Below are 18,135 nucleotides of genomic sequence, written 5' to 3'. Positions count from 1 at the left end.
CTTCTCTTGGCCTGTGTTAAACCATTTCTGCAACAGTTTAAAATTTATTTATTTTATTTATTTATTTTCGGCTACATTGGGTCTTCATTGCTGTGCCGGGCTTTCTCTAGTTGCGGTGAACAGGGGCTACTCTTCATTGCGGTGTGCAGACTTCTCATTGTGGTGGCTTTTCTCTATGCGGAGCATGGGCTCTAGGCTCACGGGCTTCAGTAGTTGTGGCACACAGGCTCAGTAGTTGTGGCTCGCGGGCTTAGTTGCTCCGCAGCATGTGGGATCTTCCTGGACCGCGGCTCAAACCTGTGTCCCTGCATTGGCAGGGGGATTCTTAACCACTGCGCCACCAGGGAAGCCCCATTTCTGCAACATTTTAAGGTTTAGGAAACATGTTCACATGCTTCGTCATTGTTCGTGATTCTGACAACAGCCCTTTGGAGTATGTGGTAGCTTCCTCCATTTTACAGATGAGGAAGCTAAACTGCAGCTCAGGGCACATAGAGGAAAGGGTCACACCCAGTGTCACCACAGATAATGTAGTAAAAACTTGATCTTAGGTCTTTGAGTGCCCAACCCCCTTCTCTTTTTCGTTCTTCATGTTGGAAACGTTAATGCAGAGATGGGAATTTGCAGGTTGGATTTGGCCTGCAGACCCGTGTTACTTGGCCTGCGTGGTATTTAAAAATATTCCGGGGCTTCCCTGGTGGTGCAGTGGTTGAGAGTCCGCCTGCCGATGCAGGGGACACGGGTTTGTGTCCCGGTCTGGGAAGATCCCACATGCCGTGGAGCGGCTGGGGCCGTGAGCCATGGCCGCTGAGCCTGCGCGTCCAGAGCCTGTGCTCTGCAACAGGAGAGGCCACAGCAGTGAGAGGCCCACGTACCACAAAAAAACCCCAAAAAACAAAAAAAACAAAACAAAACTTCCGAATTAGTTGCCAGTATTTAAAGTATCAGGAGATTGCACCCAAAAATCCGTATATTATTTCTTTCGAAAAATCAGAGTCAGCTACACTGGACGCCCATCCTTCATGGCACTGGTTTGTTGAATTCGACAGCTCCCGCCCTTGCATCGGCCCTCTCTGTTGCCTGCAGCGGGCCCACTTTGGAAGGTTGTAAAAATGCTTTCTTTCTGCCCTGCATTTACGGCAAACACACAGTTGCCAAGTCTAGGGGGCTTCTTGAACTGCATTCTCTGAGTTAGATTTGACTTCTGACTACTCCAAGCACTTAGCTCTGCCCGAAGTCTGGACCCTTGTCCATGTTGCAGAAAATAGCCTCCTGACCTGTCCGTCTCCTTTCACTCTCAGCCCTTAAGGTCTCAGCTGCAGTCACCTTCTTGAGAAGGTTTTTTTTCCGGTTAAAACTAGCCAACCTCTTGACCCTCCCGCTTCACTGTAACTTCACAGATCTGTGTACACTGGGCTTTTTTCCTTTTGTCTCCCCCTCTGCCCTGTAAGCCCATTGAAGACAGGGATCTTACCTGCTGTTCAAGTGTCTCTAACCTCCGAGTATGGCTTGGTTTTCTCTGCAGTTGCTTAATAAATATTTGAAGGTGGCTGATGATTAAATGAGTATGAACTGCAGACACCCATCATGATGCTGAACCTCCAGCAAACTACTTCCTCCATTGGAGAATCTGAGCCAGAAACCCTCTGGGTTCCAGGCAGGTGGGGAGGCAGCGTAGTGCCACAGAAAGAACACAGGCTCGCCTATCAGCCCCTCCTCTCCTGGGTCTGTATCCGTGCTGCCACTTGCCAACTGTGTGACCTTGACAGGTCACCTTATACCCTGAGCCTCAGCCCCCTCATCTGTGAAACAGGCGCATTTCCTGAAATGCTATAAAGTACTCAATAAACGGTAACGATTATCATTATTATTCCCTGGAATAATCTAGACATTGCTCTGGGGGGGGGGGGTTGGCTTTCTCTGTCACCTTTCCACCTGACAACTCTGCTGCCTGTGTCTTCTGTGGCCTTGGTGGCGGGCATTTAGAGCACACGTACCTGGATGGCCATTTAGCTGGGCCTGGGGGAGGATTCTGAGCTCTGTTAGCTCCCCGGAGAATGTGATTTGGGACCCTTCGTGTCCCTGTGGGGTGAGGACGAGTGTTTGGGGCTCTGCTCTGCAGGTGAAATAGTCATGTTCTGGTGCTGGTGGTGTTAAGTTGGATTTTGATTGTGTGACATCTCGCTTCCCCTGAGCCTCTTCCGTGGCTTTGAGGAGGAAGCGGTGGAGGAGGACGTTGTTTGGTGGCTTGGTTTATACTGATTGCTCATCTAAGACTAAAATTTGAGAGTGGCCAGAGAGCTGCTCTTGGATCAGTGCAGGGCTTCTCCCAGAACTCGCAGGCCTTCCTCTGGCCAAGGCAAGCTGTAAAGGATGGTCTGTGACATCTACAAAACCTCCCAGGATGGGTCTAGGCCAGTGAGGTTCCTAGTAGCAGTAGAACAAGGGAGAGTTTGGTTTTCTGGGCCGTGAACTGTGGCTTTTGTCAGCTGAGTGGACCCAGTACCTAGGCTGCCCCCTGTCTGCCTCTGTACCCATTTAGGGGCAGCCGATCTGTTGGGTCAGTCCCAGACCCCATTCAGGTTTGAAGTGGTTCAGAGAGTCGTGGCCAGGCTTTTCCTTGCTCTCTGTTTCCAGGAATATTCCTCTTCCTTGGGTGGAAATGGGAGTGTCCCACAGCCTGCACTTGGTTTCCTCCGGATTTACCATTTGCCCCGTGGACTCCCTCCAGACTCTGCTGACCGACTGGGGTGGGTTCTCATCACTGGTGAGCTGCAGGACAGCCGCATGGGGCTGGCTCCTCTGGGGCGGGGATGAAGGAGCGGACACGGCGCCTGGCACACTACACTCGTGCCTCGTCGGAGACCTGACCTGGTTCCCTCCTGGGCTCGCTTGGTTACATGCTGCCCATCTTGGAAAGTCCTATGTCCTCACAAGTGGATGTGTGGTTTCCTCACCGTCCTTAGGAGCGTCAGCCTAGCTGCATCTTTGGGGTGAGGGAGCTGTTGAGATAGCTCGGTGGCCTTGTTTCCTCCCTGTCTGAACCCCTAAGATGGTCTCTTCTGCCCTGTCCTAAAATTTCCAAGAATTCCCGCCTCTTCTCTGTCTTTGGAGAGCCGCACTGGAAGTCTTTTTGCCTGGTCTGCTGAGGCAGCCACGCCAGAAACAAGCTGGGGAAGAAGAGGAGTGTCACCTGGAGGTGGTTGTCATGCTTCCTGTGGTCACTTGTGATTATCTGTTCCAAAACATCCTGTTTTCACCCTTAGTGCAGCAGGAATTCTGACCTGGAGACAGCTATTATCTGCCTGATCTTGGACAGAGGCATGGGGCCAGGGGTGTCACAGCTCATCTGCCCCGGGGGACCCTGGGCTTGCTGGTTGCTGGCTGTTGATGGCATTGCCGGTAGCAGCTCCTTTCCTCGTCACTGGCTTGGGCTTCATCCCGGCTCTGCCCATTCTCTTCTCCCTGCTTCTACTGCCTGTGAGATTTTTCCTCCAAATGTTCTGTTGCGTGTGACCAGTCAGCCCTCCCTTCTCTGTGGTTCTGGACTTCAGTCTTTCTTAGAGTGGAAGGGGCCTTAGGATGTCACCCACTCCTGTGGTTGGGGTCTCTGCCGATCACCTCTTCAGTCAGAGCTGCTCACTTCATATCTGTTTATATATTGGGCTTCCACTGAAGACTGCAATTGCAAAAGGGGTTTTGTGGTTTTTCAAAAACTTGAAATTAAAAATGTAAAATCATTTGAAAATCACTTATGAGGTTCAACCCACCTGTTTTACAGAGGGACAAACTGAGACCCTCTGAGGAGAAAGTACTTGCCTGGGACACTTCATAGCAGAACAAGCCTGTGCTTTTTTCCCTCTTTCTAGCCCTTCTTGGGAATATCCGGCTTCCTAGTTTTCTTCATTTCTAGAACCACGCACTTGCCACAGTGTATCCTCAAGCCTTGTTTTCTTCTAGAGACCTTTCTCATGCCATTTTTTTGTTTTTGTTTTTGTTTTTGCGGTACGCGGGGCCTCTCACTGTTGTGGCCTCTCCCATTGCGGAGCGCGCAGGCTCAGCGGCCATGGCTCACGGGCCCAGCCGCTCCGCGGCATGTGGGATCTTCCTGGACCAGGGCACGAACCCGTGTCCCCTGCATCTGCAGGCAGACTCTCAACCACTGCGCCACCAGGGAAGCCCATCTCATGCCATTTTGTATCCAGTATTGTTACTTACTTTGTAAAAGTTTTTATGTCAAAGAAGATACATACCTATTGTAAAAACAGAAAAGAAAAAGGTACAGAGTGAAAGTCCTTCCTTCCTTCCCCCACCAGGGGTAACTGTAGTTAACAGTTTGCCGTGTATCTTACTCACTCATCTTCTGCACATTTGTAAATACATAAGCATGCATGTGATATACATACCCTTCACTTTTTTTAAACTAAGATGAAATTCACATAACATAAAATTAGCCACTCTAAAGTATACAATTCAGTGGCATTTAGGACATTCACAATTTGTGCAACCATCACTTCTGTCTAGTTCGGAACATTTTCATCACCACCAAAGGAGTCCCTGTATCCGTTAAGCAGTCACTTCCCTTTACTCCCTCCCCATAATCCCTGGCAGCTACTAATCTGCTTTCTGTCTCGATGGATTTGCCTATTTTGGACATTTCGTATAAGTGGAATGATACAATACCTGGCCTTTTGTGTAGAGTTTTTGTTTTTTGGGTTTTTTTTGTGGTACGCGGGCCTCTCACTGTTGTGGCCTCTCCCGTCGCGGAGCACAGGCTCCGGATGCACAGGCTCAGTGGCCATGGCTCACGGGCCCAGCCGCTCCATGGCATGTGGGATCTTCCCGGACCAGGGCACGAACCCATGTCCCCGGCAGGCGGACTCTCAACCACTGCACCACTAGGGAAGCCCCATACCTGGCCTTTTGTGATTGGCTTATTTCACTTAGCATAATGTTTTTGAGGTTCATTCATGTCGTAGCATGTATCGGTACTTCATCCCTTTTTATGGCTGAATAATATTCCATTGTATAGATAGACCACATTTTGTTTACCCATTCATTTGTTGATGGACATTTGGGTTATTTCCAGAATTTGGCTATTGTGAATAGTGCTGCTATGAACATTCTCATTCAAGTATTTATCTGAATACCTGTTTTCAAATCTTTTACGTTTATATCCCTTCATTGTTTATTTTTCTCTCGTTTTTTTTTTAAATTAATTAATTAATTAATTTATTTGGCTGCGCCGGGTCTTAGTTGCGGCATGTGGGATCTTTGTTGCCATGTGCGGGATCTTCCGTGTAGCATTTGGGATCTTCACAGGGGCATGTGGGTTCTTTAGTTGTGGCATGCCGTTTCCTTAGTTGCAGCACTTGGTTCTTTAGTTGCAGCACTTGGTTCTTTAGTTGCGGCATTCGAGATCTTTAGTTGTGGCATGTGGGCTCTTAGATGTGGTATGTGGGATCTAGTTCCCTGACCAGGGATCAAACCTGGGCCCCCTGCATTGGGAGCATGGGGTCTTAACCACTGGAACACCAGGGAATTCCTTTCCTCTCTTTTTTTAATTCAAGTTTATTTACAATATTGTGTTAGTTTCAGGTGTACAGCATAGTGATTCAGTTTTTTGTTCTTTGGGGTTTCTTTTGCAGATTATATTCCAATATAGGTTATTACAAGATTTTGGGTATAATTCCCTGTGCTACACAGTAAATCCTTGTGCTTATCTATTTTATGTATAGTAGTTTTCCTCATTGTTTTTAAAGTTTATTTTACTATGTTGTTGTAAATGCCTATGAAAAGGACTAATTATATTCATGTTCCTTTTAATATTTAACTTTTCTTTAATACTGATTATCAGTGTTATACACATTCATTGCAGAAAACTCAAAAAGTACAGAGATGCACAAAGAAGGAAATAATGAAAACTCAGGGAGATAATCGTCCAGAGATAACCACAGTAACTGTTTTTATACATTTCTGTATAATCTCTTCAATGCATATGTATTTACATAATTGGGATACCAGTTGCCAGCATTAATATAACATTTACCCTGTGCCGGGCACAGATCTAAGTGCCTGACTTGCGTTACCATGTATTTTTTTTCCTCACAACAACCCTTTGAAGTAGGTATTCTTATAGGTGCAGATGCTAAAGCATGAAGAGGGTAAGTGACTTGCCTGAAGTGAATCGCTGGTAAGTGGCTGAGCTGGGATTGGAATCCGGAGACTGCTGTAAGCCACTGTCCCATACAGCCCCCTTTGATTCCTGTAGACTGTTCTGATTCCCACTCAGAGATGCCACTGGGGAGGGAGGAGGTGAGGGAGACAGGCTGGTATGTGTGCATGTGTGTATTTCGTGTGTGTGTGTATCACAGTGTGCTTGGGAGTGTAGTGATTGAGGAAACGAATCAAACAGATGCATGGCAGGTGTGAACACTGCCCTCCCACCCAGATTTGTCAGGGAGTGAAAACCACTGGGAAGTATAGTGTCAGTTGGTATGTCTCTCTCCCCTCTGGGAGAGGTCTGTGGGCCCCGAAAAAAGAGAGGAGCCTTTCCTACTCCTTGGTGTCCCCCAGCGACTTCTGCTTCAGCCCTCTGTGGGTTCTCTGTCCTGCTGCTCTACAACTTTCGGGTTATTTGATTATATCTTCCTTCGGCTTCCTTTTGAAAGTTTTTTTTTCTCAGTTACTGAGCTTTGTCAATTAGAGAGTTGAACTCTCCAGCTACGATTGTGGATTTGTCTTTCTTTCCTTTCATTTCTGTCGATTTTAGCTTTATCTGGTTTGAAGCTCAGTTATTGGATGTGTATGACTTTAGGACTATTACATGTTCATGACGAATTGACTTCTTATCATTATGAAGTGTCTTTCTTTATCTCTAATAATATTCCTGTCTGGAAGTCCACATCGTCTGATTTTCACAGAACCACTCCAGCTTTCTTGATATTAGTGTGAGTGTGGTATATTTTTCTCCATCGTTTTATACCTATCAAACTGGTAGGAACTGTTTATCTGTGTCTTTATATTTAAAGTGTTTTTCTTAGACAGCTTATTTTGAATCTTGCATTTTTATCCAGTCTGACAATCTCTACCTTTTAATTGGAGTGTATAGACCTTCTAAGATTTAAAGTAATTATCAACACAATTGGGTGTAAGTTTACCATCTTGCCACTTGTTTTCTGTTTCTACCATTTGTTCTTTATTCTTTCTTCTTTTCCTGCCTTCTTTTGGATTCATGGTGTATCTTTTAAGATTCCATTTTATCTCCACTGTTGGCTTATTTGGCTATACTTCATTGGTTTATTTTTTTTTCACGGTTGCTGTATGGTTTACAGGTTTAACTTAACACAGTCTACCTTCAAATCATAAACCACTTCACATATAATGTAAGAACCTTACAACGGTGCAGATATTCCCATTCTCCCCTCCTGTCTTTTGTGTTATTGTTGTCATAAATCTTACTTCTACTTATATTATAAAACCCACACTATGTTGCTAGGCTTTTACATTTACCCGCAAATTTACTATTTCTGGAACTCTTTGTTCCTTTGTAAAAAGGGCTTTTTTTAAGTCTGAAGAAATTAACAAAAATGTTTGCAAAACATTATTTTTTTCCCTTCCTCTCTCTTTCAGCTTCTCATCCAAAAACTTGTCGTCCTCTTTCTTTTCCTGGCGAGTTTCCCCTGCCTGTGGAGCTTCCCTCTGCATCGCTAATCCGTGCGTGCTTTTTGGCTGTCTCATCTGTGGCTTGGTGGTGATAATCAATGATGCTACCAGCTGCTTCAACTACAGAGCCCCATGGCTGGTGTTGCTAACACATTCCAGTGGTCCAGGGTTCAGAAAATCCACACATTCCAGCTCCCATCTCCTGCTCCTCTGCCCCACAGGGAGAGGTGTGACAGGATCCAATCTGCAGGATGCTGGGGCTGCATTTCTCCCTGTTCCTCCTTGCCCTCCTCCTCCCCCTCCAGGTCCAAGTGAAAGTGCCACCAGCCCCAGGGCCTGGCTGCCCGGGTACCAGATTCCCGCCAGCTGCCTCACTCTTGTGAGCCAGCCCCCTTCCCTGACCTGCCCTCCCCCACCCACAGAGGAAGCCAGACAGGCCACACAGTGAGTTGAAACCTTATGTACCACCAGGGGCTGCTCTGCTCAGGCCACAAAGTCTTGTGCAGTGTTCCTTTGATTTTTTTTTTTCTTTAAAGGGCAGGAGTGGTGCCGGTTGGAGAGGTAACTAGATCACAGTAGAGGGAAATTTCCTGGGATAGAAGAGGAGGGAGGGCTGGGGCCCTGTGCTTATGTGTTGCTCACCCACATGGTGCTTGGCATGTACTGAGCGCTCACAGAAGCCCGGAATGGCATGGACTGCAGTGGTGAGCAGGTCTCAGCAACAGATGGGCTTGGTGGGGCTGGGCTCTGCTCGATGCAAGGAGGTAAAGATGGATGGAGACAGACTCCCTGCCCTTAATGAGCTGTCACAAGCTGGTGGGACAGAGGCACTCAGGCAGACAGTTCCTACTGGTTTGATATGTGCTGTCATAGGGGATGTGCACAGTGCTTTGGGAACTCAAAGGAAAGGGACCTGGAGCCCTGTGCCAGGAATGTGGTCAGGGAGGGCTTCCTGGAGGAAATGGTACCCTAAGCTGACTCTTTGATGTGTCCTTATTTTAACTGGAGTCTTGACATTTAGAAAAGCCCCACACTTTCATCCTTTATATAAATCATAAGGATTTCCATAATAAGATTTGGGAATCTCTTACAGAAAATGCTGTAAAACCTGTACATTGTGGTGTATCTGTCCCTAAATAAGTGTTGTCTTCTCCCTTTCAATGTTGCTATAAACAGTGTCACCCATGTAGCATATGTTTGCCTTTTTTTTTTTTTTGGCCACACCATGCAGCATGAGGGATCTTAGTTCCCCAACCAGGGCTCGAACCCGTACCCCCTGCATCGGGAACGTGGAGTCCTAACCACTGGAGTGCCAGGGAAGTCCCCAAACTACCTTAATTTATGTGTGTTTCCTCATTGTAAGCAGGCTTTTCTTCCTATCTGGATTTTTTTTTTTTTTTTTGATTTTTTTTGTGTATATGTGTTCTACCAATTAACTACTTTTGCAGTTTTAATCCTGTATTATTTCTCCTTTGTTTTGTGTAAAAGGAGAAAAATAAAAAAGCTGGAATCCCCGCCCCCTCCAAAATGTTTATTTTCCATAATAAGATTTGGAAATCTCTTACAGAAGAGACCCCCCCCCCAGCATAGAAACCACGCGTTCCTATTTATTTTGGTAGGTAGAACGGATCCTTTTTATACTCGTGTTGCAGAAAAGGAAACTGAACTGTGATGAGTCTCAAGGGATAAGAAAGGATTTAGCCTGGAAGAGAAGACAGGAGAGTGGACGGCACAGCATGTGCAAAGGCCTGGAGGGAGGAGGCTTTTGTGTGTACGTGCTAATAAGTTCATGGGCTCTGCTGTGGCACCGTGTGTTGTCCCAACAGGATCTTACAGACTCATCAAACTTAGCCTGAGCAACAAGGCCACGGACAGTCGCTAGCCTTTGTTTCCCCAGTGGAATGACCTTTTTGGGTGGCCTTGGTATGGCAGTTGAGGTGGGGCCAGCCTCTGGGGCTTCTGTTATCCTCCACTTAGGTGTTGAGCTCTGTCAGTGCAAATTCTTCCTCGGCTCAGCTGCGGTGGAGCCCTGGGCCAGTTCTGAAGGGCATTTCCACAAGAGTTTGGGGCCTGAGATTGTGTCCTGGGCCCGCTGGCCCCAGTGGTGAGCTTGTATGCTTGTGTGACAGGAAGGACCTGGTTCCTGTGATAACACGCTTGACTTTACCCCTCTTCCGGAGGGGGGCTGTCAGGGGATGGAGGCAGCTTTGTATTTGGATTTCAGGGCTGGACTTGGGCACCACGGGAGTGGGCTGAGGGAGGGGTGAGCACTCTGAGAATTCCAGAGCCAGCTACATGTAGTTCACAGCTTCCCCACACCCGGGCCAGAGCACACAGGAGTGGCAGCACTGTATCGTTCCCCAAACCTCTGCTTCCTGGGCCCCGGAGAGATTCAGAGGTGGCTTGGCCAGGGGAAAAGAAAGGTCCTTGGGCTTGGGTAGCCCCGTGGCTCTGCCTGTCCTGGATCGCTGCCCTTGTCACCCTGACTCTCCTGTGCGCCTTCTTCCCCGAGGCCCTGCTTCTCCTCCCACCTGCCCTATCTCATCTGGTGGATGTTCCGTCCTCCCGCAGGAAACAAACGTGGGAGGCATCCTGTACTCCTCTGTCTTCATAGCCACTCAATTACCAGGTCTCCTTGATTTCGCCTAGTTTTATTTAGAGCATTGTGACTCTTGGGCCGCCTCTGGTCAAGCCCCGCCTCCCTCCCCGCTCCCCTGCACACACTGATGTAAAACGCAAGCCTGGTCCTGCCTTCCCTCCCCCCCACGGTTTGCCCTTGTAAGTCCAGACTCCACAGCTCCTGCGCTCCTCTTCCCCCAAGCTGGGACTTGTGCTCTGAGCTCCAGCCCCCTCTGTCTGCCAGGCTGTGTCTCACCTCTGCCCCTGTTCCTTCCTGTGCCTGGAAAAAACCTCTGCTCTCTCCCCCTGGCCCAGATTATGACAATCTTCCACTAGTTAGCGCTCTGTGGGGACAGACACTGTTTTGTTTTGTCACTTTTTTTTTGGCTACGCCGTGTGGCATGAGGAATCTTAGTTCCCTGACCAGGGATTGAACCCATGCCCCTGCAGTGGAAGCATGGAGTCTTAACCACTGGACCACCAGGGGAGTCCCCAGACATTGTATTTTTGCCACCTCTGTGCCCAGCATGGTGTTTGTAGACATTATCGGGGCCACCGCAGGTAAAGGTGAGGCGGCACCCAGGGAGAGGGATGGAAGGACAGGAGGAGGCAGGTCCTGGGGAATTCCCCCATCCCTATGATGTCAGAGGCTGTTATCATACCCAGTCTACAGATGTAGGAACTGAGCTCAAAGAGGTGCAGTGCCAGCAAGTGGCAGAGCTGGGACTTAGAAGTTTTCCAACTACAAAACCCACACTGCATTTCCTTGCAAACTCACGTACTTGCTGAGGCCGGTGGGTGTTGTGAATGGTTGGAGTGGGCCAAAAAGAAAGGGCGTTAGATTTCATGCTACAGCCAGTGGTGGCCCTGCAGGTAAGTAGACCCCTACTGGTAGCTCTTCTGACTGCTCCTGGGAAGCCAGACAATCTGGCTTTCATGTGAAATCTCTCGATCTATTAAGACTAACTCAGATTTCTTTTAAAAGCACAAACAGGGACCTCCACTGCAGGGGGCCAGGGGGTATGGGTTCGATCCCTGGTCGGGGAACTAAGATCCTGCAGCCAATAAAAACCCCACAAACACATCCAGGGAGTTGTGTGGTGGGATGCAGCCTGCAGGCCTAGGGCTGGTGGCATCTGCCATATTCTCTGTTGCCTCCTTTAACCCCCCTTCCCCGGGTCCTGCTGCCTCTAGAATCCCCTCTGGAAGAAGAATCAGAGTTCATTACTTGAAAGAGCTCTTGGAAGATTATCTGGGCCAACCCTTAGCCATGTGTGGTTCCTATTTCACCAAAAGGGTAGGTAGGCGTGGGCAAGTAAGGAACTGTAAAATCTGCCCTCGCCGGGAGTCTGTGCTCCTGGCCTGAGTGGCTGGGCTCAGCCCCACCCCCAGTGGCTGCTGGCACTTCCTGCTGTCGGCCACTGCACACTGAACTGCCCTTGGCTCTAAGGGTGGCACCACCCCTGGGATCTTCCCTCAGAGGACCTGGACGCCAGGCCAGAGCGCCATGGCTGCGCTTTGAGCCTGGGTTTTGAAGTTTGTCCCTCTCACGTGGAAACAGGAGTCTTTGTTCACAGCCAGTGAGACTTGACTCCTCTTGTCCCAGCTCCTACCTCAACTACGTGTGGGGTAGGACAGTGGAGTGGGGGGACCAGGCACCCCCCCCCCCCCGCCCCTGACTCCCTGCAAGGGACGGTGCCCACGGAGGGAGACCTCACAGTTCGGGGTACAACAGGGAGGGGTGGATGGGGACAGAGACTTGCACTTTTTTTTTTAAGTTTTATTTTTTTATTGAAGTATAGTTGCTTTACAATGTTTCAGGTGTATAGCAAAGTGCTTCAGTTATATATATCTTCTTTTTCAGATTCTTTTCCATTATAGGTTATTATAAGATATTGAATATAGTTCCCTGTGCTGTACAGTGTGTCCTTGTTTATCTCTTTTATATATAGTAGTGTGGATCTGTTAATCCCAAATTTATCCTCCCCTGCTTTCTCCTGTGGTAACCATAAGGAGACTTGCACTTTTTTAAAAAAATAAATAAATACATTTATTTATTTATTTATTTATTTATTTATGGCTGTGTTGGGTCTTCGTTGCTGCACGTGGGCTTTCTTCAGTTGTGGTGAGGGGGGGCTTGGGGGGGTACCGCTCTTGCCATCTGTCCTGGCTCTGCTGGGTTGGATTCCCGAGAGCCCCAGATGTCTCCTCCAGTAAAACCCAAAGTAGGGCTGAGATGGATACTTCCCCCACCACCCTGGCCAATCTCCTGATGTAACCAGCTGGGCATGGTGGAGGGAGGCCAGCCATGCCAAGCCAAGCTGAGCCCTGGGACCTTTTCTGCCACGTGAGCCCCGGGGCACAGACCACCCTGTTCGGTTCTTCCGTGAGGCTTGGCATCTGCTTGGCTCTCTGCTTCAGTTCTGGGGCTGGTAGGCTTCTAGGTGATGGACTACAGGGGCTTATTTTGGTTCTCTTCCCACCCCGTCCTCCTCCTCTGTACCTTGATGTCCCTACATGTGAGCCCTGCCAGCGAGACTGACAGTCCTTGGATGCTTTTACTTTCAGGCAGGTCTTTCCCTCCTTTTTTTCTCTTGTGGTTTCCCAGTGTGACTCTTGTTAGCCAAAGTCGTGAGGACTGTGGCCTCCATCTGCTCCCTCCCTGTCCAGGAAGAGGCCGAATTCCCAGTGCAGAGAGTCAGCAAGGATATGGGCTTCCAGAGAAATTTGTCTTGACCTCCTCAGGAAATGGCTGGAATCATCTCTCCTTTGTAGATCAGCGACACCATCCCACCAGGGCCTGTGTGGGGAGCTTGGGAAAGACTGGGCCAAGACTTGGGGCTCCTCCCTTACTCAGGAGGTACCAACAGTCAGTCAGGCAGCCCGAGAATTTTGTCTTGCCCCAAACCAAGCAGATGGCTTCCAAACTTGTGAAACTGGGAAGACCAGGGCTGGATGGCATAGATACTTCTAGGGAAGTGAAAGTGTAATTGAGGGTCAACTGGGGGCCACTGGCCCTGGCTTTCTGGCCCCCTCTGCCCCTTCTTCTCTGCTCTTGAGTATCTCAGATAGTGGTTCCAACTGTGTTCTAGTGTCATACCCTCCAGATGATACTCGTGACAGATAAGGATCATGAGCTGCCCATCCTTCTTCTGGAGGGTGCTGCCTGGGGTTCTGAGCACTTTCCAGCTCTTTCTCTCCCTCAGGAAAGCATATTGGAACACATGTGGGTGGGCTGACAGGCATGAACCCACTTAAGCTTATTTTCAAACAGTGAAAGCAGGGCTTCCCTGGTGGTGCAGTGGTTGAGAGTCCGCCTGCCGATGCAGGGGACGCGGGTTCATGCCCCAGTCTGGGAAGATCCCACATGCCACGGAGCGGCTGGGCCCGTGAGCCATGGCCGCTGAGCCTGCGCGTCCGGAACCTGTGCTCCACAACGGGAGAGGCCACAACAGTGAGAGGCCCGCATAACACACACACACACACACACACACACACAAAGAAAAAACAGCGAAAGCAAATAAATAGCAGATGTCCATACTTTATGATCCTTAGCTAAGGACAGGTGGTGGCACACCTCAGGCTGATTGATCGTACATCGTACGAGAGATTCTTTGTCCCTCCCTCAGTTGGCTGTTTGGTGCCTTCAGTGGAGCCTTGACTGCCAGTCTGTCTCCTGATGATTCTCTTGCCACCTCTGCCTGATTCTGGTGAGGCTGGGGAGCCACTGTGCCCCAGAACGATGGCCCCGGCTCCTCAATCTGTGCAGATAAGAAGAGGGCGGAGGTCAGCGCCTGGGGCAGCCCCATCTTACATCATGCTGTTTGGATGGGCAACAGGGTAGAAAACACTCTACCAGGCAGCAAGTTAGCCTAGAACATGGAACTCCCCGTGCCACCACTAGGGGCTCATCTGTGGCACAGGGCCCTGCCTGAGGGGCAAAGACAAGAAGGGAGGCCCAGAGCAAGGGCCCCAACAGAGGCCAGGGTGGAGGGGCACCCCAGTGGCCAGCCTTCTTGGATTGCTCGAGGGGCTCTGGAGACTGGTGCTTTGGAAATGGAGAGTGTGGAGAGTGGTGACAGGCAGAATGAGGGACAGCTGCTGACAGCGATGTTCCTCTCCCAGTGGGGTGTCATGGAAAGAACATGGGTGAGCTCTGCAGTCAGGCAGAGCTGTCCTCGTCGGGGTGGGGGACTCTGCCAGGCTGCAGAGCGTACTCATCAGACATCTCTGAGCCTCTTCGTCCTGATCTATAAAATGGGGTTGTGAGGCCTGCACGTTTCTCCCCGTGCCCCCTTGTCTGAGCTTCTTTCTGGTCACGCGGCCCTGTCTTTACGTTCCTTTGTGGCACTCTGCAGGGCTCGGAGCCTCAGTGGCAGGAGCAAAGGCTGCTCTGCCCTGGGCTTGCTCTGGGAGGTCAGAGACTGAGCTCCTTCTATTGCCGAGATGCCAGGTTCAATGCCACAGAGCTCTCAGACTGCAGTGACTTCCCAGCAGGTGGCAGAGCTGGCATGGGGCTGGGGGGTGTTGGAGCCCTGTAACTTCTCGCTCTCGCCTCTGTCCTTGCTAGGGAGTGAGTTGGAGGCTTCTGGGCTCAGCTGATGTTCTCTGAGGAGGACTTGGAATGAACCCAAGGAACAGAGGGATGAGGTCAGTGGTTTGCTCAGCAAGGAGGCCCGAGTTAGTGACAGACCTGTCACAGCTCCCAAGATTCCTGGCCGCAGTCCCTGGCTCCGCCTCCTCCCCCTCCCATCCTTAGGGAGATGAAAGTCGGCAATGATGCCATGATGCGATGATGTGGGTTTCTTTCCCCTATTGTCTCCTTGTGTCACAGCGGGAGGCCTGGGAGGCTCTCCCCAGCCATGGTGGTTTTCGCACACTTTTTCATTGATTACTCATCCTGTGCTCTATGAGCTATCTGAGTAACTAAAGCCCAGAATTGCCACCCAGGCTGGTGAGTGGTGTGGATTTGAACCTGTCCCCCTCTCTACTTGAAGGCCCGTTCTTTCCACTCAGCCACGCTGCCATGCAGGCTGGGATGCCAGGAGGGGTATAGAGAGAGCTATGTGATTGTCCCAGCTCCCAACGTCACATGGGAAGACAGATCTATGGTATGGACAGGATGGCTTTGTGGGGCTGTTTAAATGTCACCTAAGCCCCCATGTGCATGTACAAAAAAGGTCTCTCTGAAGTCTCAGTTCTTATCTTACAATTCGTTTGCATTTTGCACCTGACTCCATAAAGTAGACTTTTAATTTAAGGCAGTGATTTCAATTTCTTGCTTCTGAGTCAGTTTTTTTTTTGTTTTTTGTTTTTGCTTCTGAGTCAGTTTGATCCTCAGAAGGTGTTCTGGGTTTACCTGTGCCCCTGGCCTCCACGCTCCCCCTGGGGGTGTGGATATCCCTGTAGATGATGGGGGTGGGAGGTATGTTCAGTGCTGTGAATAAAGGCACTTTCCTGGGGAAAGGGAAGAGGGGGCCCAATTTGGCCAGCAAGGCAGGTTGCAGTGAGCGGGCCGAGAAGGTAAAGGCCAGTTGGGGCTGTATTCTGAGATGCTCAAGACCAGAATGCCAACCCCAGGGGTTCCGATCTCGTTCTGTAGGCAGAGAGGGTCATGGTGGCTTGAGTATTCTGACTCTCTTTGGCTTGGCAAACGTCCAGTCACTGTCCGAGAGGCTCATGAGGGTATTCGCGCTGTGGATCTAGCAAGGGGGGAGGAGGTTCCTGCCCTCAGAGGGCAAGCGGTCTAGTGGACGCGCACAGAAGGGATGAGGTTTCAAGTTCACACTGCTGTCGTCTGCTGCAAGGGTTAGAATGGGGGAGCGCAGGGCAGGCGCTGCCGGCGAGTTCGAGAAGGGGCTGAGCGTGGATTCGGATGCCGGTCTAAGTTGTTGGCTTCCTGTGACAGAAAGGGAGGCAAGTAAAGGGGAGAGGCCCCGTGAAGGAAGAACGGATGGTACTTGGTGACAGTGACATGTGGGGAGCTGGAAGAGGGCCGCAGGATATCACAGGTGCTGTAGGAGAACCGGGGAAGGCCGGCAAGAGAGAGTGCGGTCAGGAAATGGCCTAGCTGCCGGAGATGGGGAAGAACGGACCTGTCCTGTGGCCACCGTGAGCCGTGTTCATTAGTCAGAGCTTGACTGGTCAAGAGGGGGTAATAAGTAGTGCTATGAAATCCAGAAACATCGGGAAAAGACTACAGCTCATTCCTGGAACAGGCCAACTTTTGAACTTTCTGTTTGGGTCTCTGTAGGGCGGATGACTCACTTCTAAGCCCCTCCTAACCTCTGTTGATGATTAGCAGGGGTGAGAGGCCCCCGGAGCCGCCCTGCTCTGCAACAGACTGACTTGCCACAAAGCCCAGATTGCAGGAATGGATTGGGTGGATTTGGAATAGCTGAGAAAAATTCCAGCCCCTGAGCCGCCTGGGTTCAATGCTGTCTATCTTGTATGTAAATCCACGTTTTACCCTTTGAAGGAACCAGCGGGGTGGGCCTGGAGTTGGACCCTAGACACGACCTTAAAAAAGTCCAGAGTCTCTGGGTGACCCGAGGAGGTGATGAAATCTGACCAATGAAATGCGTCCACTGGGTTCTGGGCCCTCTGGAGGAGGGTGGGGCCCGCTGATCCCGGACCCAGAGATGAGTTATTTACAACAGAAATGAGACTCCGCTGTCCAGTCAGCCTGGACCTGCTGCTGGGCCCATCTTGGGGGGGTGGAGGTGTGCAAAGTATACCTGGGCGGCTTCTCCCACCTGTTGCTGCTTAACCTGCTGGAGCCCCATCAGATGGGGTAGCCGCCGTGGCCCAGGGCCTGGTCACTGGGGGGTCCTGTGTGGGTGCCCAGTGCAGATGGGGCCTGGCACAGTTGGGCTTCTGCCTGGAGCTCGGGGTGACCTCTGGAGTTGCCTTTCCGCCTTTATTCTCTCGTGTCTCTGGTTACCTGTGCTCTGTGACCTTGGGCGCCAGCCAGGCACCCAGTGAAGAGAGCCAACCTGCCTACACACTCATGTTGTGTCAGCCCCTGCAAGGAAGGGCAGACAGGAAACCGCCCTCCTAAGGCATGTGGGAAGCCCAGGCAAGAAACGCCTCCTCCAAAGGGCTGCCTCCCACCTCTCGGAGCAGCAGCTTGGAAGACTCCTGGCCGTCTCCCCTGGTTTCCTTTGTGTCACCCCCAGCCCACACTTCCTTCAGGGCTGAGAGTAAAATTGCAGTTCCTGTTGAGTGAGGCATGAGTCAGCGAAGGAGAATGGTGGCTGCATCTTCATAACCTCCAGGCACTGCTATTAAATATTTAAATGACACTCCAGTATCGATTGTTTCTCCTCCATCCCCTTAGGGAGAGCAGTTCGCTGTCTGGGATTCAGATAATAGCAGTATCTTGGATTTAGACAAACTCCAAAGAGCTCCAGAAAGGTTCTGTGTAAATTTCACCCGAAATTATGTTATCTCCTCCTCAGAGCTTGCTATCAGGCATGGGAACAAATTGGGTTCTGCCCGTTTTACAGCTAGAGAAGATGCCCGACCCGATGATGACAGGCACCCAGCAGGCTGGGCCTGGAATCACAGCATCCTGGCACTGGCAACTTTCTCTGTTCATGGCTCCTTCCCCATCTTCCTCGTCCTCACAGTCCCGCTGTCATTCAGCCATTCATTCTACCTGCAGGGGATATGGCATCAAGCAAGATAGACAGGGCCCCTTAATTCTTGGAGAGGAGGCAGTCGGTTGACAAGAACCCAAACTGGCAGGGGAGGCCCTTCAGGAGATTGAGTTCCTAGTCGGTGTCCAGGCCCTGGGTCCCCGGGCTGGGTAGTGCAGAGCAGATCTGGCCTAAATTGTAGATTGGCCCT

General features: G+C 50.3%; 1 protein-coding gene across 3 annotated transcripts in view; it reads left to right on the top strand.

The window, feature by feature from the left end:
* The window catches only part of PXN (paxillin), a 44,973-nt gene that overhangs the window by 8,540 nt on the left and 18,298 nt on the right, over positions 1 to 18,135 (top strand). For 2 of the 3 annotated variants that reach the window (XM_073790190.1, XM_073790189.1), the window contains exon 1: positions 6,140 to 6,164. The exons of the other annotated variant lie outside the window; for it this stretch is intronic. In XM_073790190.1, the coding sequence (XP_073646291.1) occupies positions 6,146 to 6,164 (19 nt within the window). In that variant the 5' untranslated portion in view covers positions 6,140 to 6,145. Of the gene's footprint in view, positions 1 to 6,139; positions 6,165 to 18,135 lie in introns of those variants that run through there. 3 annotated transcript variants of the gene reach the window in all.

The sequence above is a fragment of the Tursiops truncatus genome, chromosome 13 (assembly GCF_011762595.2).
Source record: "Tursiops truncatus isolate mTurTru1 chromosome 13, mTurTru1.mat.Y, whole genome shotgun sequence".
NCBI lineage: Eukaryota > Metazoa > Chordata > Mammalia > Artiodactyla > Delphinidae > Tursiops > Tursiops truncatus.
Note: the sequence above shows the minus strand (reverse complement) of the source record. Positions and strands in the feature narration are given on the sequence as shown.